We start from the raw sequence: 24,041 nt of genomic DNA on the forward strand, positions 1-24,041 counted from the left end.
AGTAGTGCAAAAGCTTCTCCACTGGTATAAGTTATACATGTGTGGGAATTATTTCCTTCCCCTCAAAACAGTAGTATCCCTTAGGGCCATGCATAAGATACACTCTGCCTTGCTTGAATCAAAAATCGAAGAGCAAGTGGTCAGGGGCAGTAGCTGTAGTGTAATCATTAACTAAACTCCATCTGTGTTTGAAGAATGTGCTATGAGGCTCTGACTGTGACTCGGGAGTTGGGTTTTTGTCTTGTTCTCTGATTACAGTCAGTCACAACCCCTGCACCATCAGGAAACGTAACAAGACAGCAGCTCACTGCTTGATGCACTGGTGTTCTGAGTCTGCCAGTCCTTATGGAGACTTACTGTGTTTCTGGTAACTAGCTGTTAAAAAGCTGACTGGCATGGTCCTCTGTAATTTGTAAAGCTAAACGGGATCATGTCAGGAGACTTTAGTAGGAGGAAATTTTGCTCATGTATTTAGAAATATTACAGTATTTTAAACATTGAACAATTTGACTGTTACAAGCTTCCTTAAACATTAAAAAAATATGTGTCTGTACTGCCTGGAAGCATTGTTGAAAACAGGAGCATCTACAAAATAATGAACTGCAGCCATGATACTGAAATAAATTAAGATTTCTTAATTCCCAATTTTGCTTTAAATTGCGGTCAGGACTAACTGTGTTCATTTTGCTGTGGCTCAGTATTGCAGTGAGAAATCGATCTTTTTTGTTTGTTTGTTTTGTTTCTCATTAAAAATTTGCTTTATGTATCTTTTAAATTTTTGTTAAAATATGCCAAACAGATGATGTTCTCTTTTAGCCATATATAGCCACACTAAAGATCTGGAAGTTCCCTCGTTAAATGTCTTAAATATTTAATTCCTTATATGTATAAGCAATTTTTAAGTTTCTTCTTCTTCATTAAGATTTTCTCATATCTTCTCTTATTATTTTGATTTTTAAAGTATTAGATGAGTAAAGCAAAGAGATTCCTTTTCCAGCTGAAGACATGGGATCATGGGAAATGTACAGCTGCTTAATCTGTTTTCAGGAATCAGAAATCTGTTTTCAGAAATCAGGCTGGAGAATATAAAAAGTAAATACCATCAGAAACCCTGAAGAAAACATTATTTAAGCCTTTTATGTTCTGGTCAATGCTGATGAAGTCATCTAGATCCTTTTACATAATGTGTCCTTTTAATGGTGGAAATTGACTTCTTGGCAGCTGTACAGTGCAGAATAAGATGAATAAAGTTCTGTTCTTATTTCAAAATACTGTACTAAGAAAAATTCAGTCTTCAGTTTTATCCATTTGATGTTAGTTAAACCAACTGTTAAAGAGAGCATATTTGGAAAAAAGAACCACCACATAAATTTGAAACATTGCTTGTTAGTACTTTTTGGAGAGGCATTTTATTTCTCCTTTGGATCCTGACGCTGCTGGGGCACTGACAGTCATGAATCCATGATGAGAAACTGCATTTAACTCTTTTATTTCTTCATGAAGGTCTTGCTGGGTCTCCAGATCATGTGGCATACTGCAGGAACCTTAATCCTATGGTTTACCTGGGTACTGGAAATGCATGTATACTTGTAAGCATAGGAGCAATCAGTATGTCTCTAATTCTGTTTTAGCAAAGCATGAAAGTGTGTTTAATTTCATCATGGTTAATCAAAGCATTGAAATCTATATGTAGATACTCATGAATTCACTGTGGTTCTGTGGTTACAGGGATTCTAAGGTTTTTACAGAAATGGTACTGCAGTCCCTAATGCAAATCTCTAGTGTTTCCAGTTCCTAGGATGAGCTGACAGCTGGTTATGACTCAATTATTGTTTGCTATGACTTGTCTCTTGCACTCCTGAAGATTCAGAAGTACTGGAATGTTTGCAAAAGTAGCAAGAAAGAACAGTGCACACTTCCTTATGTGGCATGACAAAACGATCGAATGGCTTGTTTATTCCTCTTAAAGCTTTGCAGATTTGTAGCTATCACAACTTTAATGATGAATAAGAACTACCCACTCAAGGAAGGAGATCTAATGGTGGCTGAAGGGAAGCAAAATTGAGTATGTGCTCCAAATAAGGCAGTGTGTGGGATATAAATTCGTTACATACTGAGTATCTGAGCAAAGCCATGTGTCATGTTTCCTTAGGTTATCAACAGAAGATGCGTAGAAGCAGCAGTGATGACGGGCCTGGCGCTCAATTGCAGCATAAACAAGAGGTCCTTGTTTGACAGAAAACACTATTTCTATGCAGATCTGCCTGTAAGTATGCAGTATATCTGGTCCCTTTACGACTGTAGGAAAGGACAGGTTGGGAGCATAGATGGCAATAGGGGATGAGTAAAGAGATGCTTTTTCTGTTTTCAGTCAGTGTGCTGCTCACCCCAACGGGATGCTGCACTGTGCCCTGATGAATAGGCAGCTGCACCCTGGTGCTCACTGATTGAATATGATTGCTCTGATTGCTAACTCCTTGCTTAGCTGCACGATTCCAGGAGCTAATGTAATTGAATTGGGAGCTGGAGCTGCTTTGCCCCTTAAGTTCTCCATTCCTGGTGTTTAGTACTAATTGTCTGTTAGGGTAAAAGCAGCCTGATAATAGTCCTTCATTTAAAGTGAATGTATAACAAACACAGGTTCCAGTGGTATAAACATAACAGTGTCTTTCTGTGTGTGCTTAGGACATAGAAATATTTAATTTCCCTTTAAATTTTTCTCAGTAGTTCCACGAAATTAACAAAAAAGAGAAAAACCCACACCTGAGAAACTGAGTATTTGCAGTGTGGTTCGTTGGTAGTTTTCATGTTGCGTAGAAAGTGTCATTGGAAGTCAAGTGCATTTTGACACACTTGATATGGATGTAAAAATATTGAAATAATTTAAGAACCTGACTTCTGTCATTGCAGCAGGATGCAGCAGTTCGAGCCTTTTTTTCTATTTTAATGAAATGAAAACTCTAATGTTAAACTTCTTTTTTTTTTCCTTGTCAGATTATTTGTACTGAAGGTTCATTTGAACCCTAATCTGTCAAAGGGACCACACTAGTTTTACTTCCCCTGATTTTGGGGTGAAGAGCTGATGAGTACATCAAAGGAAAAAACCTATTTCTGTTTTATCTGAGAAAGATCAGGTGTTTTAGCTTATCCTCTCTTTAGGTGAGGTGTCCCTGACATCCTGAGAAGCAGAGTGGGAGATTTCTCAGGTCCCAAATTAACATGTAGAGGTGCTGTATTACTAACAGAATTACTTTCTCTTCCACTGTTTTGTGGCAGATATTCTGAAGTTGCACAAAACAAGTTCAAATACAATTGCTTCCTGCATTAGAAAGAGAATTACATCATACTTGTGCACTGGAGACCTGGATCTTGAAAGAGATTTCTGCTCTGTTTTATTCTAGGTTAGGAGCTTGTGGCTGTTCTGTGAAGTTGATGTAATTAACTGGTTTAGTTTCTGGGGGTAACTTTCCTAATATTTGTAAGCCATTAAGAGGCCCTTTTGCTGGGGGCTCTGTAGTGAACCAGAATCATAGAATTCTGGGAATGTTTAATGCAGACTTACTAGTTTGAATTGCCAGTATGTTGGGTTTTCTTGTTTGTTTTGGGTTTTTTTTCCATGTAAAACTATCTTAAAGTTCATTTCCAGACCTGAAGGAGAAAAAAGTGAAATAGCAGGAAATAAACATTACTTTCAGAATTCTTTTACACATCATAAAGAAACACCAAAAACATCACAGAGATGTTTTCAAAGCACCTTTGGTGCTTCAGCTGTTAAACTGAAAGCTATCTCGCATATTCCTGTACTGTCTATTGCTAACAATTTGCAGCATAGAAGCTATATATAAGGATGTTGTCATAGGAAAGAAACCACATCCATGTATTTAGAGGAGAAAGGGAGGTGGAATAAGGTGTGTACAGCACCAAGTGGGCTCTCATTGTCTGCATACATGAAGTAGAGGATCGTTTGGTCAGATAAGCATGGAAATTTGGTCAGTGAGGTGCTGACACATTTTACTAGCTTGAAACATGTAATTCTGGCTTTCTACTGGCTGACTTCTGCAGTTTAAGCACTGACAATTAACTGCCCAACCTGAATTTCATTGTGAAACAGTCGAGTCAGGAACCCTATAATAAGATGCAGAGTTTAGGCTAATGAGCTATATAGAACAAATAAAATAAATCTGGCTCTTAGAGTCATTTGACAATGGGATTATTGTTACTCCTGAAAATGGGGCTCTGGATGGAAAATGGGATTCTTGTTATTTATTGTCACTCACAATTTAAGGTTCTTAAAAAATATAATTTTAATGAGATATTTTAGGAGAAGGGAAGAGCTGTGCAATTAGCATAGGTTGCAGAGAATCAGTTACTGTATTTTTCTTGTAGTTTTCTTTATAGTGATAATGGCTAGAAGGTCATGCACTTCATTGCATATATAAATAGAGCTGTTCACAGGAGCAGACCATTGTTCTCCATCCTAATGTATTGTCGCTATCTACATTTTAGAGTAAGCTCATCGTCCCTGCAAAACATGCAAAAGTTCGTTCCAATTCATTAAAATCTGGCAGGCTTTTTGTTTAATTCTCACCAGTGAGGGCATGAGCAGGCTAGGAAGGAGGAAGGAATGGGGTCCCTATCTCAGCGGAGTAATTGATTTCACTTCTATATTTTCACATCATTGCAAGCATTCCAATACCTTGCCACTGGCAACCCCTTTTCTGGATAGTAGTTCCCCCTTTGGAGTGCCAGGCATGAGGTGGCATTTATCAGCCTGTGCCTTATGTGGGATTGTGGTCTCTATCTTTTAAACTGCTACATTAATGAAATTGGTTTTTCTCATTTTCTTGATTCCACACACATTAGCCACCCCCCACGCTTCCCTCTGCTCCCCTCTGATGAATATAGCTCTGGACAGGTAGAGAGGGATGTTCATTCTGGTGGGAGCATAAGTGATAGTCCCAGTTTGGGGATGAAGGTACAGTAACTGGCTTCAGACAAGATTTAACATGATCACAGAACCACAGGCATGGAAGAACCTCTTCCAGTCCATTTCCTGTCCCCAGGCAGCGTCAGTGAAATTTATGTAATGCTTGGCAAGTAGTTGTGCAGTTGATTATTGATTATTTCTGCATTGCCTGTATGGAGAAGTGCTTTTATTTTTTTCTAGACTTCTAAATTCTCACACTTATGTTGAATTCTATACCTATCTTCTACCTTGCTTCCTTTCCAGCTAAGCAAATTAACTCCTGAATTTGCATGTGCTCATGTTCTATTCTTTTACATAGGTCACTGTGGAAGTTGTTGCATTTTCAGTTTTGTTCTTAGTCTATAATATTTGCAGTTGGCTATGCTGCTGCTTTCCAGAAAGTGTTTTATATGATTATAAATCTAATTTTGTTGACAGGCTGGCTATCAGATCACTCAGCAAAGAGTTCCTATTGCGGTGAATGGAACTTTGTCATACAGTCTCTGCACAGACAACAAAATGAGCCAGATGGTAACCAAAACTGTGAGGATTAAACAAATTCAGTTGGAGCAAGACAGTGGGAAGAGTCTTCATGATGACACAAGGAGCCAGACTCTTGTTGACTTGAATAGGGCTGGTAGGCTTGCATTATTTTTCTGGTTTTCTCCTTTCTGTGTAAGATGAGTCATGAAAGGTGAATGGGTGGCAGGGAACAGGTGAAAAATAATAACTCTGATGTCCTTGACAATAAAAATTCATCAAAATGACCATTACACTCGAAGCAGGGGAATACTTGGCCTTCTCATTGCTATTGGTTGATGTCAATTGCCAGTAGCAAGTTAGAAATCAGTTGGCTGCAGCTTGCTGAAAACTGTGCATCAGTCACATAAAGACACTCAGCTATTTTAGCTCTTTGTATGCAGTTATTAATAAATAAATAAATCAAAGATGTAATGAATCAAGCTTGTGTCTGGAAGGAGCAGCTGTTAGAGTTTGTCAGTGCATGAGTCAGGCATTTCTTGTAATGATTAGCTTTGAAGAAATGTAGATTTTCTCTTTAAACTTTGAAATTCTAAACAAAATGAACTAAATTAGCACACAACGTGGGTCGCAGCCTAGATGGCCTAGCCTAACTGGCTCCAGTGTCCATTGAAGTTAAGGGCTGTGGCTGCTCATGTTCTTTGAAAGCTGGATACTGAAGCTAAAAGCTAGACTACATCTGTTTACAGTTCTGTCTGTTCCAGAATTAGTTCAAGATAAATGAATTTGAATCTGGAATTGGATTGGCCTTAAATGAGAGTTCTTCTAGAGAAAGGCAGGAGAGGATTGTGTCCTTCTGATCTACATGTCATCAAAGGGTGGAAGGTTGTTTGTGGTTTCCTTTAAAAAATAGAAGGAAAAGTTTTATAGCAATCTGCAGCTAGGCCCATAGTGAGAGTTACTGAATAATGCATTGGGGCTTTTTTTTTTATTTTTTTGCTTTTTTAGCTCAGAAAAAGCCCAAGTGCTTTCATGTGTTTAGCCAGTTGCACTCTAATATGCCAAGATCAAAAGCTGTTGTTGAAACTCTCCTGTCTCTTTCCCTGTTAGGAGTCGGCCTCATGGAGGTTGTCATGGAGCCTGATATGTGCTGTGGGGAAGAAGCAGCTGCAGCAGTCAGAGAGCTTCAGCTCATTCTTCAAACGCTTGGGAGCAGCCATGCAGTCATGGCAGGTACTGAAGGGGGAAGGGCATCTTCCCTTGTCACCAATAATTCTCTGCATTTCCAGGAGTTTTGCAGCTTCTGGTTATTTTGCTTTCTATCTTTTGCTATTCTGTCTGTTGTTTTTACAATCCTTAGGGCCTGTCCTAATGTCTGCCATGCTTCAGGTGTCCGTATGGGCCTGCTTTTGTCTGCAGAGCTTTGCAGTGCTAGATTTTATATTGCCTCACACAATATTTTTACAGGATAAGCCTAAGCAGTAAGGATTGTGTTTTTCCCTGTCTGTCCTCAACTTGCTTGCTGTAGCACTGTTGCACAGAAGATCTGTATTAAGGATTAGTTGTAGAATATTGAAGTTACAGGATGGGACAATATAGTGGGAGCATCGATCATCTTGTAAGTTGTGGCAGGTCTCAGCTAGTCATAGGGTGATGTAGGCAATAAACTTGTGCTGGTGTCATGGGTGAGAGGGAGTAAATGACAGTACATAGTGAACATGGGTGCTGGGGTTAATTTAAGAACCAACAAGACTGCAGCTTTTACCCTACTTGATCATTTCACACTATCTTTTCCTCCCCTCCAACATTATGTTCACTAGGTCTCAACTTGTACTACTACTAGGGAGATCACTGCTGGTCTGGGGAGATAGGCCAGAAAATTGTGTTCATGCTGTGCAGCAGGTTTGCAGATACCAGCATCAGGTGTTAAGAGGCCAGTGTCACTCGGCATCCACAGGCATTTGTCTCCACACATCTCTCAGATCTTTGAGATCCTTCCCCACCTTCAGGATTGCTTTAGCCAAGATTGCTACTATCTTTCTGAGCCACTTCCTCTTGTGGGAACCCCTGCTTTTGCCATCAGCTCTTCTTTTTGGAACCTTAAGGCCCCAATTTTTGCAATAAGTGATGTGCAGAGGCACAGAATGTGATCAGCCTCCTAACTGGTAACTCTGTCTCATATTCCTCTTCTATTAATTGGAGGATTCAGGTCATACCACTTCTGCTCAGTCCTAATGTTACCAAAATTTGCAACCAGCCCATGATTACAGCTAGCAAATAGTAGGCTTCTGCTTGAGAGTTTAAAAGAACAGCTTTGGGTATTCATCCCCTTCACACATACACCCAATTATCAGCTGCCTATTAGTGTTTACAATGTAAACTGTATTTTTGCCTGTGACAGTTGGCCTCACTGTTCTGGCAACAAATTCAGTCCACAGTGAGAAACGAGTCAGAGTGGTCTATGTATCACCTAATAAATGGGATCCAATAAATGTTGCTAGCGATGCAAATCTAATTTAATATGGGGGGAAATAATAATTGCTAGACATTATGTGTCTGCATCTTTTCTAATACTAGTGTTACACATGTCTAATGGGGCACAGCTGTTAATATTAAGCAGCCAGTTTGCATGCTGCTTCAAAGGCCTTCATGGAGATGCATACTCTCCTTTATTGCTATTGAATTTGGCCCTAAGATTGCCATTGGAATTGCACTATCATATCTTTTATCACAGTGAGATTTCTGACTTCAGGGGACAATTCCAGTTCAGGAAATATTTTTCCTCCAGTATAGCTGGCTTTTAAAACTAATTGGAATTTTGTTTGGTTTGGTTTTGATTGGTTTTGGTTTTAAGGTGGTGTTTTTAGGGGCTTTCTACTGTAGTCTTACCTCATCATAATTACTTTATTTCAGATAAAGGTTTTATATTTTTACCTTAATTTTGCTTGTGTGTTCAGTGCCCAGTTTTATCAGGTGTTATTTCATTACAACTAACAGATGAAAAGATTATTTCATTGCAAAGTGAAAGAAGCTGGGCTTAAAGTGGGCTTAAAGGAAAAAAAGCTTTTTTAAGAATATTTGGGGCCTGGCTTTCCTTTCTTATGCCTGATTAACTTTATTGTCTTGTCACACTGACACCTACATCCAAGTAGAAGGAGGTCATGTCTCAAAATGAAGCAAGGGCAGGACAAGTCTATTCCTTTTTTGGAACAAGTACTCATTTCACCCCAAAAAGGGAGCACATGCAAAACACTTCTCTTGAAAGAGATGTTGGGTTATTCCAGCACCTTTGTCCTTCATTTGCATGTTTGGCAAGACTCTATGAGAGGAAATTAGTGTGCTATCATCCAGCCTGCTTTTGCAAAGTGTACCAAGACCCCTCTAGTCAATTTACATCTATTGACTGGAAAGGATTCTGAAGCTGTAGCCATCTTCACAGGTTTAGCTCTGAGCTATTTCACCCTCTCTTTAATAGTGCTGCTGCATCTAAACAGGAAGTGTTTTGTTTCTTTTTATCTGTATTTGAAATAAAGTTAGAAAAGAGGAAGGCTACACATGTTCACTGTGCAGTATGGGAAAAATAATGATTCTTTTTAATACAACCTCTCCTGTTTGTTTATTCCTGCTAGTTGATATACTGTGGCAAGCTTTTTCTTTTCAGAAGGGATGTCTTTAGAGGGACAAAACTGGGAAAGATACAATTATGAGTTACTTCTGGTTGAGTCATTAAAGATCTCCAAGTTTAGAGATTTCACATTAGTCCATTTTGGACTAAAAGTGCAGGATGCTTTTATGTAAAACTTTGTATTCAGTTTCAGGTTTTGGCAACCAGGGGAATTGGGGGTGGGGGTGGAACTGCAGTTTCTTGGAGGAGAGGGAGAAAATTACAAAAAAATCTGCTACTACTGTTTGTCCCTGAGCTGTAAATTTCCAAGAACACCTTAGTAAATCTGTTCAACATAACTGTAAGTTCTTGTGTTCCGTGCTAGGGCAATATGTACCCATCAAATGGTAATTCCAAAAGTGTGGGGGTTTGCTGGTTTTAGAGGAATGGAAGCTCACAATCCACCACTTGCTTGTCTAATTCTTCCCTTTATTCAAGAGATGTGAATCAGAAGCTTCTTTTCACTGTAAGGCTTAGAGGATCTGTGCTGCACTGCACCACTGCAACTGCACCAGTTTTCTCCGAGAGGAATTATAAGCAGTAATTAAAACCAAAACATTATTCTAGGAAAATGTTGAATTCTTAGAGGCAGTGGCTTGAGGTGGAATCACAAAGAGAAAGCTCTGATGAGGTGGTTGGTACTCCTTTCTGCACATACAGAAGCTATTAATGCTCTGCACATAACATGCAGTTTATTAATGCATGCCAAAGTTTTTACTCTAGTTTACAGGACAGGCTATTCTGTTGATCAAATTTCCTTTTACAGAGGGTCAGCTGAGAGTGGATGCCAATGTTTCTGTGCATCACCCTGGAGAGCCTTATGGAGTGAGGACTGAAGTGAAGAATATCAATAGCATACGATTCCTGGCAAAAGCAGTAGGTAAATGATGGTTGCTTCATTAAAAGAGTATTGTAGACACTTTATGTGGTCTGACATGAAATATGTCAGCCTTAGAGCACAGAAATTGGTCTCACATGCCCTGACCCGCTTTACCTGGGTCTCACTTCTATGCACCTTGACTGTGAGTCCAGGAGTTCCATTTAAGCTCAGGCTGGGGCCTTCAGACTTGGTCTAAGCTACGTCACATATGTGCCAGGTTTCAGCCCTGTCTCCAGGTAGAACTTTCTGTAGTCTTGTTCGCAATGCTGTCTCTGGATTTACCTCCTTCTGCTTCTGACTGCACTCTGTGGATGGAGCCGAGACCCAGCTCATTCCTTCACCTTGACTGAGACTGTCAGTGAACCCTGTTAGTAGCACATGCCCCTGCCCATGCTGTTCAGATTAGTGGGACTGCACCCAGATATCAACGGCTCTGCCTGTGCTGTGGTCACCCTCGGCTCCTGGCTTATCCCTCCTTGTGGAGCAGCCCTGCTCTTGCTGCTTCCTGACAGAATAAATCTTAGTATGGGGTACTCTGGGGATAGCAGCCATATTAGTTTGCAGTTTTGTTACAGAGGTAACCCTCTGCCTGCAAAAAGAATAAAGCAGATGATTCATACCTAGCATGTTTATTATTGAAATATGTTAGCAGTAGCTTTGTATCCTCCAGTGTAGAGGATTGCTTTCCACTGAGTATGGTAGGTGGTGTGTATGAAGTTCAGATGGAGGTTGGGTATGAGCAAGATGAGATGATTATTGCATCTCCAAAAGAAAACTCATCTGGGTGATTTGGAAGGTCACTAGGAATGTATGGCTTGGCTGCAGTGCCTGGAAGAAAATGTTTTCTATTTAAAGGGAATGAAAGACGATGAGGAAAACTTGCAAAGAAGAAAACAGTTCTGGAGAGAGAGACAGGGACTGATAATTCTGCCTGTAACTACTGTGGTTGATTTCATTAAGGTTAAAACAACAAACTTATTCTGTTACTGCATAGCAGTGAAAAATGAAATACTGGAGTGTGCAAAAGCTAATAATGCAGTATAATAAGCTTACTCCTTTTTCTTTTGTTTCTGTCAGACTATGAAATACAAAGGCAAATTGAAGAACTTGAAAATGGAGGAACAATTCTGAATGAAACAAGAGCCTTTGATTCCAAGCTTGGGTGAGTTTTTATTTTGAAGGAACATCAGAAATAGCAGCTTTAGAGTGCCATGGATACCTAGTGACATGATCAGGAGAGGTAATGTGGTATTGCTCAACTTCTCTCTTCTAAAGCTAATGTTCACAAGCATAGTCTTCTCACAGATAGTAATCTCTTCTTAAAGTTAAGATGTTTTCACAGCAGACTGTTAACGTCAAGCAGGAAAATAACTGTCCTCTTACTTATGCACATTCTTTGAAGTGGCTTTGAGAAGTTTTTCTGATCTTCATGAGGCAAGTTTTTGCCATAAAACTAATTCTGTGGTGTACCTCTTACCACATCTTACTTGTTTTGGCTTTATTTTAGGTGCACTGTACCAATGAGAGACAAAGAAGGAAAACAGGATTACCGGTAATTTTTTTGTCAAATAAAGTTAACATTTCAAGAACTGATAATTTAGGGGATCATTCTTTAAGTGTAGTCAGTTTAATGAGCATGTAAAGATAGCACAGTGAGTATATATTGGAAATTTACCTTCCACTGGAAGGGGAAGAGACCCATCAAAATTAGTGCTAGTTGGAGCAGTTCAGATCTAGAACTGTGTCTCATGTCTGCTAAACCCATAGACCTTTCCCAACCTAAGTGTGTAGCTCAGAGTGGGTAAGTTGAAGGTTTACTTTGTGGCCAGTACAAGAGTATTCTTAAGAAAGCCTGACATAAAACATAAGAATATTTGGAGTTAAGCATTGCTCCCTCTTTAAGTAAATACCAAGGGAAATGGTTTTCAGATAGCAGGCCCTGCCTCTCTGTGCTTAAATTCTGTGATCATAGATCACAGTCGCTCTTTGAAAATCCTAACTACTATTGAAGTGTGTCAGCATTCATAGGCAGGTTTCTGCCTTAAGGTCTTTGTAGACCTAATGAAGATGTTAACCTTGCTAAGTACTTCTTGCCTTTCACCAGTGTGAGGTGATAGCTATCAAATCATAAACAGCCACCCAAGAAGGATTTAGCCAGAGGGTGAGGAGACAAGGTTCGCTGGGAACAAGCTGCTGGCGAAGTATTGCAAAGTAGCAGCACAGCTGCTTGGTGCCCTAGCATGGGAGGCAGTCACAGTGGTGTCTGGAGGGGAAGAGTGACATAGTTCACCTCTCTGGGCACTCTTTCTCCTGCTCTGTGCATGCCTGCCCCCTCCCATGCTTAGAATCATTTTAGTGCTGTTCCTCCCAGTAGTTCCCTAGCTGTTCATCCCAGAGACAGTCTTCCCGTCCCTGAGTTCACTTCCCAGCTGGAGAATTATAGTTCTGTAGGAGAACTTTCAGAGCCTCTCAGCTTTGCTGTATCTGTGTTCCTGTTAAATCTACGTATATTCTACCACTGATCTTACTAGAGCAGAGCAAGGATTTGAAAACATCCCACAAACTTAAAATCTACTTTTTAAATTACTGATTGTAGAAATGCATCAGAAAAGTCAGTGATAATTCTGTGAATCCCTTATTATGGTAAGCGCTGGCATGAGGCTTATTTGACAAGACTTACTCAAACAAATACAAAAGAAGATTCATTAACACCTAGGCAAAACTGGGGAGTTTGAGATATTTCAAATAAAGATCAGAAAGGTTATTACTAGTACTAAGATTATTATCAGTATTAAACTGTGGGGGGGGTTGAGATTTAATTTTTTTTTTTCCTGACTTAGTGCTGCACATGGTATTTTGAACTTAAGATCTATGTTTAGGCAGATTTGAAATAGAAATTATTATAGTTAATGTAGAGGGTGCCCCATGTGCTTTATTCTGATACTTTTGAACCCCTCATTTGATCGTGTAAGAGTGAGGTTTCTGCTTCAATCGCAGTTATTTGAGTGGTTTGAATTGGCCCTTCTTTTTAAGGGAGCCTTTTGTTCTGTGGCAGCACCCTACTGAGCACAGTGACTTTGCTTTTAGCACATCATGGGATTTCAGAAAGACTTTTGAAGTTAGTCTTGAAAAAGGTTACAACCTGCCCAGATCAATCCTGGCCACTGGCTGTCAATCTGGGTTTTTCCCTGCCAGTCCACTCCTGGTTTTGTTCAGATCCACAATTCATGGTTGCTGGCAGTAGGAGTGAGTTGTTCCCATATCTATTCTTCCGGGGTTTATTGGCATTTTTTATTATTATTTTGGGTGCAGAAGTGTTTTAATTACCCCTTTTCCATCATCAGCTCTTCAGTAATCAAAGAAAACAGAGGCTTTTGCAGAGGCTGTTCTCTCACTACTTAACAGCGATATAGCAAGTCATGAATTTTTAATATTTTGTTTAGTTGAAGAAGTAATACAACTTCCAGGTAAATCTGAACTTGTGACATACATTTTATTCCTTGTTGTTTAGCTTCTGACTGAAAATAACTATAACGGATGTTTTCATTTTTACTAGCTTCATGCCAGAGCCAAACCTTCCTCCATTGATTCTGTACGATACAAAATCTTTGCCAGCTAATATGAACCATCAGCAAGTGGTAAATATTGACTGGATTCATGAGAAACTTCCTGACCTCCCCAGTGTGAAGAGAGCAAAGCTTGTTGAACAGTATGGGATTCTTCCTGAACACAGCTTCACCTTATTGGTAGGTCTATTGATCAAGTGCTAAAAGAAGCCTAGAAACTTCAAAAGTTGCATGGTTTTTGAAAAGATTAACAACTGTCATATAAACCAGCTGTCAGCTCTTATGGATGCTTTTATTTGGGAGATACAAATCACACACTGAATGTATCTTGAAGCTATATACATGAATGGTGAGGAAAAGAAACCATACACGGTGCACCTAGAAGTGTTTCTCATGCAAGGTGCAGTCAAATAACTATTATTTAATATTGATCTTCTCTGTCTACACATGGATGCACCCGTGACTGACTACAGCAAACATACAACTTCCTGCTGAAAAACCCTCGTCTGCAGGTGCCTGCTTCTCTTGCCTTTGGGTGTGGAGCAAAGCTGGGCACCTTGTCAGTATTTAACAGACTGGTAGATGTGTTTTCCTGACTACAGGAGCAAACCCCAATGTTTCAGTCTTTCAGCTTCATGTGCCTGTTGATCTGGCTTACACATTGTTTTGAAAAAACACAGACTTATCCTTAGGTAAATACACTGAGTGGCTGTACATCTTCAACCTCACAATGCAGTTTACTGGGGATAGGTTCAGAAGAGGGGATGAAGAAAGCAAAGGATGTGGCAAATACAGGTAAATAAGGAGGTGACAGCAAAATGTCATAACTTCCAAAATTATTCTGAAGGACTTTCAACTTCTTAAATACAAACTGGGTCACCTCTGTTTGCCAGTGGTAATTCTTGTGGGGAGTTTAGCATACTCACCCAAGATTAGACATTTCATATAGCCAGCTAAGCTAGAACAGTGTACTGCTTTGGTTACCTCTTTAATGAGTGGATGCAGGAGAAGGACTTCTTTAGAGTAAGATTCAGAGTGGAACTGTAAGTACTTTTAAATTGCCCTCTGGAGGAGTTCCTTTCCTTTGACTAGAAATGTGGGGACAGCAGTGCACATAACTACATAATATCCCTCCTTTGTGTGTCTGTTATTTAATACACTTGTACAGAAGCTGATTCTACAGAAAAAAAATGATTCTTTCTTCTGAAGAAAGCTGTTAGGAAAACTGCTTCTGTGGTTGTGTGCTATTTTAGTGAGTTGCAGATATTTCAGTGTTAGGTGGGCAGGTGAGTCAGAAGTCTCTTAAAGTTGTGAGGCTGCGGAGATAGCATTGAGAGGTGTCAGTAGTTCTTACCATTCTATTTCAAAATGTGATTTTGCAGCCAGTACTCCTGTCCATGCATGTGGGTTTTTTTCACATCAACATATTTCTCACGTATAAAAATAAACAGAGCTCTGAAGGGTAGATGAGTCCTGAACCTGTTTTTCTGACTTTTTTTCCTTCTTCTCCCCCTCTGTGGTGGGTTGACCCTGGCCAGCTGCTAAGCACCACAGTTGCTTGCTCATCTCCCTGCTGGTGGGATGGGGAAGAGAATAGGAAGAGCAAAAGCAAGAAGACTTGTAGTTTGAGATGAAGACAAATAAATAAATGAAGGAAAGAAGAAGGGAAGAACCTGAAAGTGATGTGAATGCCATCGCTCACCGCCTTCCACAAGTAGAGTGATGCACAACCAGTCTCCTACCCGTGATAGTGACTACTTCCCCAAAAATCCCCTTCCTTTAGTTTTCCTGGTTGAGCAGGGCATTATATGGCATGGAATATACCCTTGGTCAGTTTGAGTTAGCTGTCGAGGTTGTGTCACCACCCTGCTTTGTGCCCACCTGCAGCCTTCTCACTGTGGTGTGCAGAGGGGGAGAAAGAGCAAGTACTGCTCAGCAGCAGCCAAAGCACCAGTGTGTTGTCAGCACTGCTTTAGTCACAAATCCAAAACACAGCACCCTCTTCAGAAAATAAACTCCATCCCAGCCAGACCCAGTACACCTACTCCTTTCACTTGGCATCAAACACACTTCTTGGCCCATTTCAATTTTGCTAGTATTGATGACTTCTGCTGAGTCAGAAGAAGTTATCACCTACACCTATATATTTGCCTCATCAACTGCCCTTTCTTTCCAGATGTCTGAAATCCACTATTGCCTTTGCTTTTTCCTTTTAGCTTCCTTTTTTCCCTTTTTGAAACACATAAGACAACTAATGAGCTCCAAACTGAAATGTAGGATTCAGCTTGTAGTAGGATAATGCATCCATTTGAATGCATGAAGTGAACACATTCTTTATTGTGGGTCTTCTTTTATTGTGCATTAGAATGTCAGCATGTATATTTTCCATAAAAGTTGCTTGCTTGTTCACTGGGAGACTACTTAACCTTAATTCATCTGAAAACGGTATGTCTGTTGCTGTGTTAAGCTTACATCAGAAGTTGCAGGAGATTGCTGATAGGGCCAGATGCACAAATCTAATGAGTTTTCTTTCAGGTTAGAGCGCCCAGGAGTGCTCATTAAATAAATGGCAGTGATAGAGGGACAACTCTTAAAATATAAAATCTCTGTGCTGTGCCAACTTGTTAGAGAAAGGATTACACTTCAAAGTTGTAATGAAACAATACCATACTTCAGCATGCAGGTTAGTTTCTGAGCTTGCTTCATGAGATTTATTCTCATACAGTAGCTGCCTATTGGTACTGCAGTACTGAGAATCTGAGACCTCCTGCTTTGCAGTACAGAAAGTACTGAAATGGGAGGGGAGCATTACCTATTCATATCTTTATGGCTGAAATTTCTTAAGTGTAAACTGCTATTTTTTGACAGTTTTATATAAATTGTGAAAATAAATGAAGCTTCTGAGTCTGATTTCTTATTTGTAAATAAACAATTCTTTGAGCTGTGCAGTCTACAGAGTATTTGAGTACTCGATTTCTGCATGCAATTCCTACTTTGCTGTGTAAACTGGTAGGCTGGCAAATACTTCAGTCAAGAAGGATCTTGGACAACTTTGCCAGTGATGATATTACTATATTTTTGTCTTGCTTCCTATTGAGTCAAAAAGTGAGATGCATTGGCATAAACATGAATGTCTATGGTTTGTTTTCAAAAAGCATGCTGAGATCTGAGGAGGTCCAACCAAAAAGTAGATCAATTGTTACAGTAAAGCATTGGGAAAAAAACAGTCTGATTTGAATCTGAATTCCTTTCTCATTTGAATTCCAGGCCTTCCAATGCATTTACTGTTCCTCTGCTTACTTAGAAAGTGGCCATTCCACTTGGGCTTTGGCTTCCTGCTGTGGTGGAACAGTTATGTTGGTGGATCCTTTGAACAGGCAAAAGTGGGATGCTGTAAAAGATGATTTTGACCATTTTGTTTATGACATGCTGTCCTTGTACATGTTGGCGTGCAGGTGAAGTTAAGCTTATTTTTAGAATTTAAAGAACTTACAAGAACCTGTAGGAAAACGTTTGAACTTTAATTTCTCCGCTTCTCTGCTTTATTAGGCTAGATTTTCTGGGCTCTTTTCCCCAACAATCTCTCACATTTTTGCAGCAGTTGTTATCTCACAGTTGGTTATTGTGGGAACCGTGATGGTGCAAATGGGAATAAGAAAGCAGAAAATGACATTTTATTTGTGAACATTGATGTAGTTTTCTCCTTCAGTTCTTTGGGAAACATTATTGGTGTTTAAAAGCATAAGCTTGCATTGCAGATACAGAGCCCCTAAAGATTGTACCTGGGGTATTCTGTAAGATTATGTATTGCTTTAAACTTGTTTAAAAAAACATCTGAAATCACTCCTCCAGCAGTTTTTTGACATTTCAGGACTATTAAATGATAATTTTAAACCACGTCTAAAAAAGAAATTTGCATCTGGTTGAAATATTGGTATGTCAGGTTTCATGCCAGTGAGAAAGTTGCAGCCTATTTGGTGTGTAATGGGAGCACCAAGTGGGTCTGGATCACAAACACAGAGCTGCGATCCAGATTTCTGGTTTTCCTGCTCTGAAGATTAAAATACATTATTCAGAACTAGGAAGAACAGTCAAGTTTAGTATTCCTTTAAACCAGCATGTTGGAGCGTGCAGTGGTTTACAGTTCAGGTCTGTCACAAGGGATAGGAGGGTGTGTGTTGGTGGTTGAAGTCAACTTGGCATGAAGGAAGTTGACCAAAACGCAGAACAAACTAAAATCAAGTTTTAGTGCAGTGTGTAGAAATGGAAGATAATGAAGTTATGCCTATGTTTTTTCCTACTATGACAAGAAAATAAGAAAAATGTTTCATTCCTGTCAGTCATTTTGGTGTTTTGATATTCTGCCTCACTCATTTCAGTCAAGCACTGGGTTTTCCTACTCTTTGGCTACAGAAAATGACAGTCCCTTTAAAAACCTAAAATGCAAAGGAATCTTGAGGAGTATGTTTTTATGTGCCCAAGTAGCGAGTATGGGGTTCGGAACCTGGCAGCATGTGTAAGTCTGAGTATTTATGGGCTTTTTTGCTCTTGCTGCCTGGAAATCATGTGATTAAAATGTTAATGCTGAGTATGTTGTCCTTGACTTGGAAAGGTCTTGCAGCAGGGTCAGAGCCATAGCTCCAGCCAGGCTGTTGATATGCAGAGATCTTCATGTGCCCACTGCTAGAGATAGGCTCTTTAGCCTACACATGATGGAAGTGTGGACATGCTGTGTCAGAGTTGCATAGCCTGTGTTCAGCCACGTGGCAGCTGCAGATATTGTTTTTGTGTGCATTTCAATGTTGTAGCTAGACCTACTCTGTGTGGAGTGTTTGTAAAACCTTCTGCAGCACGTGCAAAGAAACCAGCATTTATATTTGCTCATTTTCCTACATAAATTAGACAGGTGGTTTTGTGGAAGGGAACCCACTGTTTAAATAATCATTGTGTGTTTGCGCTATTGAATCCTGAGGTGACTTAGAGTACAGTACTTAGGAATGCATCATTTTAGCTATACCACTTAACACACAGACACACACAGAGTTTTTAATCGAGTTTACTGTACTTTGGTACAGTGCCTGGCTTTTTTTTTAGCCAGGTTTGTTGCTCTAGTCTGTTTAGCCTTAATTTCACAATCAAATTTCACATAATTTGATTACAAAGTAACTGCTAGTTAAATTTATAAGAACACTGGAAAAAGAAGGGAATTGTGTCTGTGCGTATTAGATGGATAACGAGGAGGAGATACATGATTTACAAGGTTTACCTTGGTTCACAGAAGACCTCAGTGGCTTTCCTAGGATGAGAACTCGATTTCTTTGCTGATGGTCTCAAGGTAAAGGGGAGGGGTCTGATTTTTGACACACCAGCTTTACAGCATGTCAGCCATTACTCTAAGTACATTTTGTTCTGTTTCACAGAACAGAGGACAGTAGTCTGCAGTCTTCTCAAAAGCTGTATGTCATCACAATGTGCTGTCTAGAGCTGTTGGAAGTTTGTGTTGTAAAAGTTTTGAGGAGGAAAGTCTAGAACTCTGTATTGCAATGGTGATAAATTGCCTTTGAAACCCAAGGCAAATTAGACTGTTTTGGTAGTGAGGTGTTTGAGGGGAAAGGTCAGGCTTTGGTATAGTGTGTACCTAAACTCTTTTTGCTCAGAATTGTTCAGAGATCTGCCTGCAGTCAGTATGTGGTTGGGAAACGTTTTTCTTGCGATGACAGTATACTTAGAATAGCTCCTTGGCTGTCTCTGAACTGTTACCTCTCAACTTCTGAGAGCTGGCTTGTCCCCCTGTGTTTTTATGCCACGCACTGCAGAAGTTCAGTGGCATGCTGGATTTGGATTCCTCCTTGAAAAGGTAGGAGGTGCCACTTACTATCTCTTCAACCTTCTGTAGACCTAATGAGTTCTGTGCTACAGTTAGAGATCCATCACTGCCTTGATGACAAACACCACAGCATTCAACAGACTGTGCAGTATCTGTTCTTCTAAAAACAATCTCAGATTTCACTTGGGCTATAAATTGAATCCCCTACTGTCATATCTTCTGAGCATTTAGGGTGCTGTGGGAAAGCCTACATAGCTTCTCTGAAGGAAAAAAAAAAAAATCGAACTCTGCTTCTTACATTATCACCTTTCCATATCATTGAAGGGTGAACGCAAGCTAAACTTATTCCTTCAATCCAAAATAAATAGAAGTGATTGCAAGACTGAGTGAAATATCTGTAGACAGTTTCAGGAAAAGTCTCTTCTTGGTAAAAGGTAGCGTGGCAGCCTGTTAGATTGGCAGCATTATATTTGCTAGCATTATACTTACTGAAAACACATGAGAAGATGAGAAAGCTTATCCCGAGATGCTAATTTCAGGGAGGAGTTAAGAGGAAGATCACACTCATTTGTTGGTAGCACCATTGAAACAGGCAGGCGGGCAGGTAAGCTGTGTGTACCTGTTCTAGGCATAACATAGTTTGTTTGCTGTTACACTAATAAAATTCCTCCAAAGTCTTTTGACTTTGCAGTGGATTCACAAAACCAAGTTTACTATAGGATTGAGTATTTATTCTTCAAATGTAATTGTATAGTTAATGATGTTTGCACTTGGTAACTTTTTGCTGCATTTAACTTTCCTTAAACAGAATGAAGATGGATTAACAGAATTCTTTGAAAATGTGGTAAAACATACCCAGATGAAGCCAAAGAAAGTGGTCGGCTGGATTCTAAATGACCTGCTCAGTTATTTGAACCAACATTCCCTTACAGTAAAGGAAAGGTCAGGCTTCTTGATTACTACAGCTGTGAAACAAAAGTGATCCTTTCCTCATGTGTCATGGATAGTATAGTGTCACTCCGTTGCTCACTTGTGCTTTAGTTACCTATAAAGTTCATTGTGCTAGGTGCAGTACTGTGTAGGTCTTGACACTGTCATGCTGAATGAAGTTAACCAACTATCTTGCAGAGAAGAGGACCATGTAGTTAAGAGCAGTAATCAGTCTTCCTTCTTTGGAATATGGCAATGGTAAGAAATAGTCAGGCTATCAATCCTAAAGCTGGGTAGAGTGTGTCTACTAAACTGTGTGATCTTTAGCCTTACTCTGTGAAGTAACTTCTGTCCCCTTTTTCCCTAGCCCAGTCAGTTCTTCTACCCTGGCTGACCTTCTGAACCTTCTAGAAAAAAAGGACATATCTTCTACAGCAGCCAAGCAGGTAAGTACCTTCCTGATTTTACTGTACCTTGAATCTGTGGCTGCTTACTCCATTCATGTAGCAATCTTGTGATCAGTGTGTGACAGTGCATCAGTTGCTTTTAAAGGAAATCTTCTGAGTGTTGATAAACGGTAAATTTTGTATGTATACTATATAGATGGAAATGCCTCGTGTATATAATCTTACAGATACATCTGCATATCCAGTGTTAGAAGGAGGTACAAACCAAATAGTAGATCTAAGCAATGTAAACTGAAGTCAGTTAAGTAATCTTGTTCCTGAACAGACTGGACACTAGATCTCAGTTTCACAGTTAGAGTCAGTTAAGCTAAGACTTGTCAGTTACTAGGTACTAAGGGGAGAGTAAGGTCTATGTTCCTAAGCATTAGCATGTGGAAAAGGCTAGAGTATAGTCACAGAAAGAGTTCTGCTATTGGTGTACCATTGAGTCAGAAGTGAAGAGGTCTGGCCTTTCTTTTATTCCTGCTTCTTTGAGCAAGGGCTGTCATGGACCTCTCAAGCAAGTGCGAATGGGAAAGCTAGTTTCTCCATCCTTTAAAATGTCATCTTGCTTAGGACGGTCTGAAAAAGCAGCTTGATGATTTGTATCTAAAATTGTGAACTGCTTATGATGGGTATGGTGTGCCTACAAACAAAATCTGAAGGGTTTTTGTGATAGGGAGTAATCTGTTGTTCACCTTCAGTTGTTGCCAGCTCATTTATGTGGAATGCATTGTCTTTTCAAATGAATTAGTATCCTGTAGATGAATACATTAGGTGAGTGTTTCTTCTCAGGTGTTTTATCAGTGAAAATTTTAATGAAGATACTTAACTTGCCTTGTCTGCTTTCAAACATTTAGCACTGGAATACACAGGGCAGGTTTCCATCTTTTTAGCACATACTGATTTAATCAAAGTACAACTTGATAGCATTGAAGTCGGTTCAGGCTTTTAGTATGATTATAACCGAGTGTAACTGTTGCAAATGTAGCTCTTTGCCCTAGTTGGAGACATCTGAACTCCCTGGTTTGTTGTTTTCTTTTTTGGAGATGCTTGTGGTTCTTACTGAGGTTGGTCTTGTTGGTCTGCTTCTGTGAATAGCCAGCTGCATATGACAGGTGTCATAAATAAGGATTTAAGTGCCTGACTTCAGGCATGTGCATTTGGAAATTTTGGAAAAGTAAAAGCTTCAAAAAGGAGATAAAGTATTAATAGGAAAAGCATTGGCATGCAGAGCAGTTCTGTGCCTGCGGGGTTATGGCACACCCATCAGTTTGGTGTCTGCATTTGGAAGAGAAGCTTCAGAACTCCAGCCTTAACTCTGGGCTTCCTTGTGAAGGTAGAGACAGGGACTGATGCTCTTCTACGGGAGTTTTTTGCCTTGTGATATATTTGTGTGCCAGCGCTTCTGACAGATTATGAAATGTCAGGAATTTCAGAGATGCTTTTCTTGTTTAATTACCAAATCCTTGCAATGAGCACATTGTGCTCAGTGTTCTGAAGTCGGACATAGAAATAACAATACTGTTAGCCATCACTGAGTGATCCCATCAAACTGCAGAAACCTTGCCACATTTAGAAAAGTATTTTGGTTGCCTGGATATCAGAAGAATAACAAATGTTTATAACAATTCTCAGCAGTAGGCAGAGATAGGGGATGGCCTGAGGGCAGAGAGGGCTATATATACACACTGGCAGATGAATTGCAGCACTTGGGGTGGGGAACAAACTGCAGCGGTAGAGACAGATCCAACGAGAAAGGATGGAAGGGTTCCATGGGGTGAGTGCACAGACATGCAGACACATACATGCTCGCTGCAGGAAGCTATTAACAGTTTAAATTTTTTAAGAGGTTTTGTGTTCTGCCTCTGTTGTATAAGGCACTAAAACACAGGCAGATGAAAGCTGTGAACACTGATTATAGACACAGAACACTGTATGGTAGGATGCATATGTCAAGGAAAGGGCACTGTGTGCTTAGATAATTACCACTTAGGTAATTACAGAGCTCACGCCCAACTTGCCATCAAATATAGCATCCTGCTCCAGAGGTCTCTGAAGCAGCTCCAGACTCGCATGCCTGTGCAGAGGGGAACAGCTTCAGCTCTGCCAGTGTGTAGGGTGATGGAGTGATTGTGTCCTGGGTTTGGAGACTTGTATAGGCGTTCTGAAGTTCACAGTGGGAGGTGCCCATGCTGCTCACCAGGGCTGAAACCAGCCTGATGTGGTGGGGACCATGCCCAATATAGGGCCCTAGTCCTGGTTTGCAGGGCTGGCAATGGGTATGTTACTGGTATAAGGGGCCTGCCTTTGAGTTATGGCACTGTGGGAGGAGGCTGGGTCCTGCAGCAGGGAAGCAGAAACTTGCCCCTGCTGCTGAGAGATATGATGAAACAACTCCATTTGGACACCCTTGTGTGTTCTCTGGGGATCTGTAGCAAGGTATGGAGCGGAGTAGACCACAGGTCTTCTTTACGTCTGCAGTTGCATAGGTCACACACATAGGAGTAACTTCAACAGACCCTTGGACCGCCTACTTTAAAGTAGAGAATAGGGAAATGAGTACAGTACACAAACCTAAACAGAACCATCTGCTTTGACAATTACGGCTCCACCATCTGGAGGACCGAACCCAGCCTGCCCCTCACTTTTGTCAGAGGCTGAGGGACAACTGCCAGACATTGAGATTTCCATCCTGGAAAAGAGAGATGCCCCCAGGACTGACTCAAGTGGTACTGCCTGCTGCTTCCCTCCCACCCTTGGCAGCAAATCACTGCAGATAGGGTTTCCAGTTGGAGCATTCTCAGGAACAGCAGTCAGCTGGCACATTCACTGGTTGCAAAATGTTTGATATGATGCCCGTGGCAGCCAGACGTATAAGTCCTGATTAATTCATCTTGACCAGTGGTTTGCTTGCTATGCCTGTGTATGTAGAGACCACAGAACATCATTAAACTCTAATCACACTCAGGTAGGAATCAATAGTAGAAACTACTGAGATTTCAGTAATGGAAATGAGGCCTGAGATTCTCATTTTGGCTCTGGAGACTTCATCATTTGCTCCTCCTGTTCTGGTGCAGGCAGTTTGTGTAAATGACTTGAAATCATTTTTTAAACTGCTTTCTTTAGATTCATACTCCTTGCCAAGTGGAGAAACACATTTTTAAAAGTGCATCTTTGACAGGTCTTGGCCACATCTCTTTCTGCTTTCCTATATACCTGTAAACAAGCAAGGGCCTTGATAACATTGTTGTTCTACTAGCAAGTGGAGATGCTTGTAAC

The 24,041-nt window shown here is 40.2% G+C and overlaps 1 protein-coding gene across 2 annotated transcripts in view; it reads left to right on the forward strand.

Annotated features, from left to right (window-relative positions):
* GATB (glutamyl-tRNA amidotransferase subunit B) overlaps window positions 1-24,041 on the forward strand; it is a gene marked incomplete at its 5' end in the record, with an annotated part of 44,377 nt that overhangs the window by 14,631 nt on the left and 5,705 nt on the right. For both annotated transcript variants that reach the window (XR_013958508.1, XM_080634371.1), the window contains 9 exons: window positions 2,153-2,266; window positions 5,405-5,603; window positions 6,557-6,679; window positions 9,877-9,990; window positions 11,068-11,152; window positions 11,498-11,542; window positions 13,547-13,736; window positions 20,192-20,325; window positions 20,681-20,759. Coding sequence is in view for 1 of the 2 variants with exons in the window: in XM_080634371.1 (XP_080490497.1) it covers window positions 2,153-2,266; window positions 5,405-5,603; window positions 6,557-6,679; window positions 9,877-9,990; window positions 11,068-11,152; window positions 11,498-11,542; window positions 13,547-13,736; window positions 20,192-20,325; window positions 20,681-20,759 (1,083 nt within the window). The remainder of the gene's footprint in view (window positions 1-2,152; window positions 2,267-5,404; window positions 5,604-6,556; window positions 6,680-9,876; window positions 9,991-11,067; window positions 11,153-11,497; window positions 11,543-13,546; window positions 13,737-20,191; window positions 20,326-20,680; window positions 20,760-24,041) is intronic.

Source organism: Psittacula echo (genome assembly GCF_963264785.1).
Source record: "Psittacula echo genome assembly, chromosome: 1".
Classification (NCBI taxonomy): Eukaryota; Metazoa; Chordata; class Aves; order Psittaciformes; family Psittacidae; genus Psittacula; species Psittacula echo.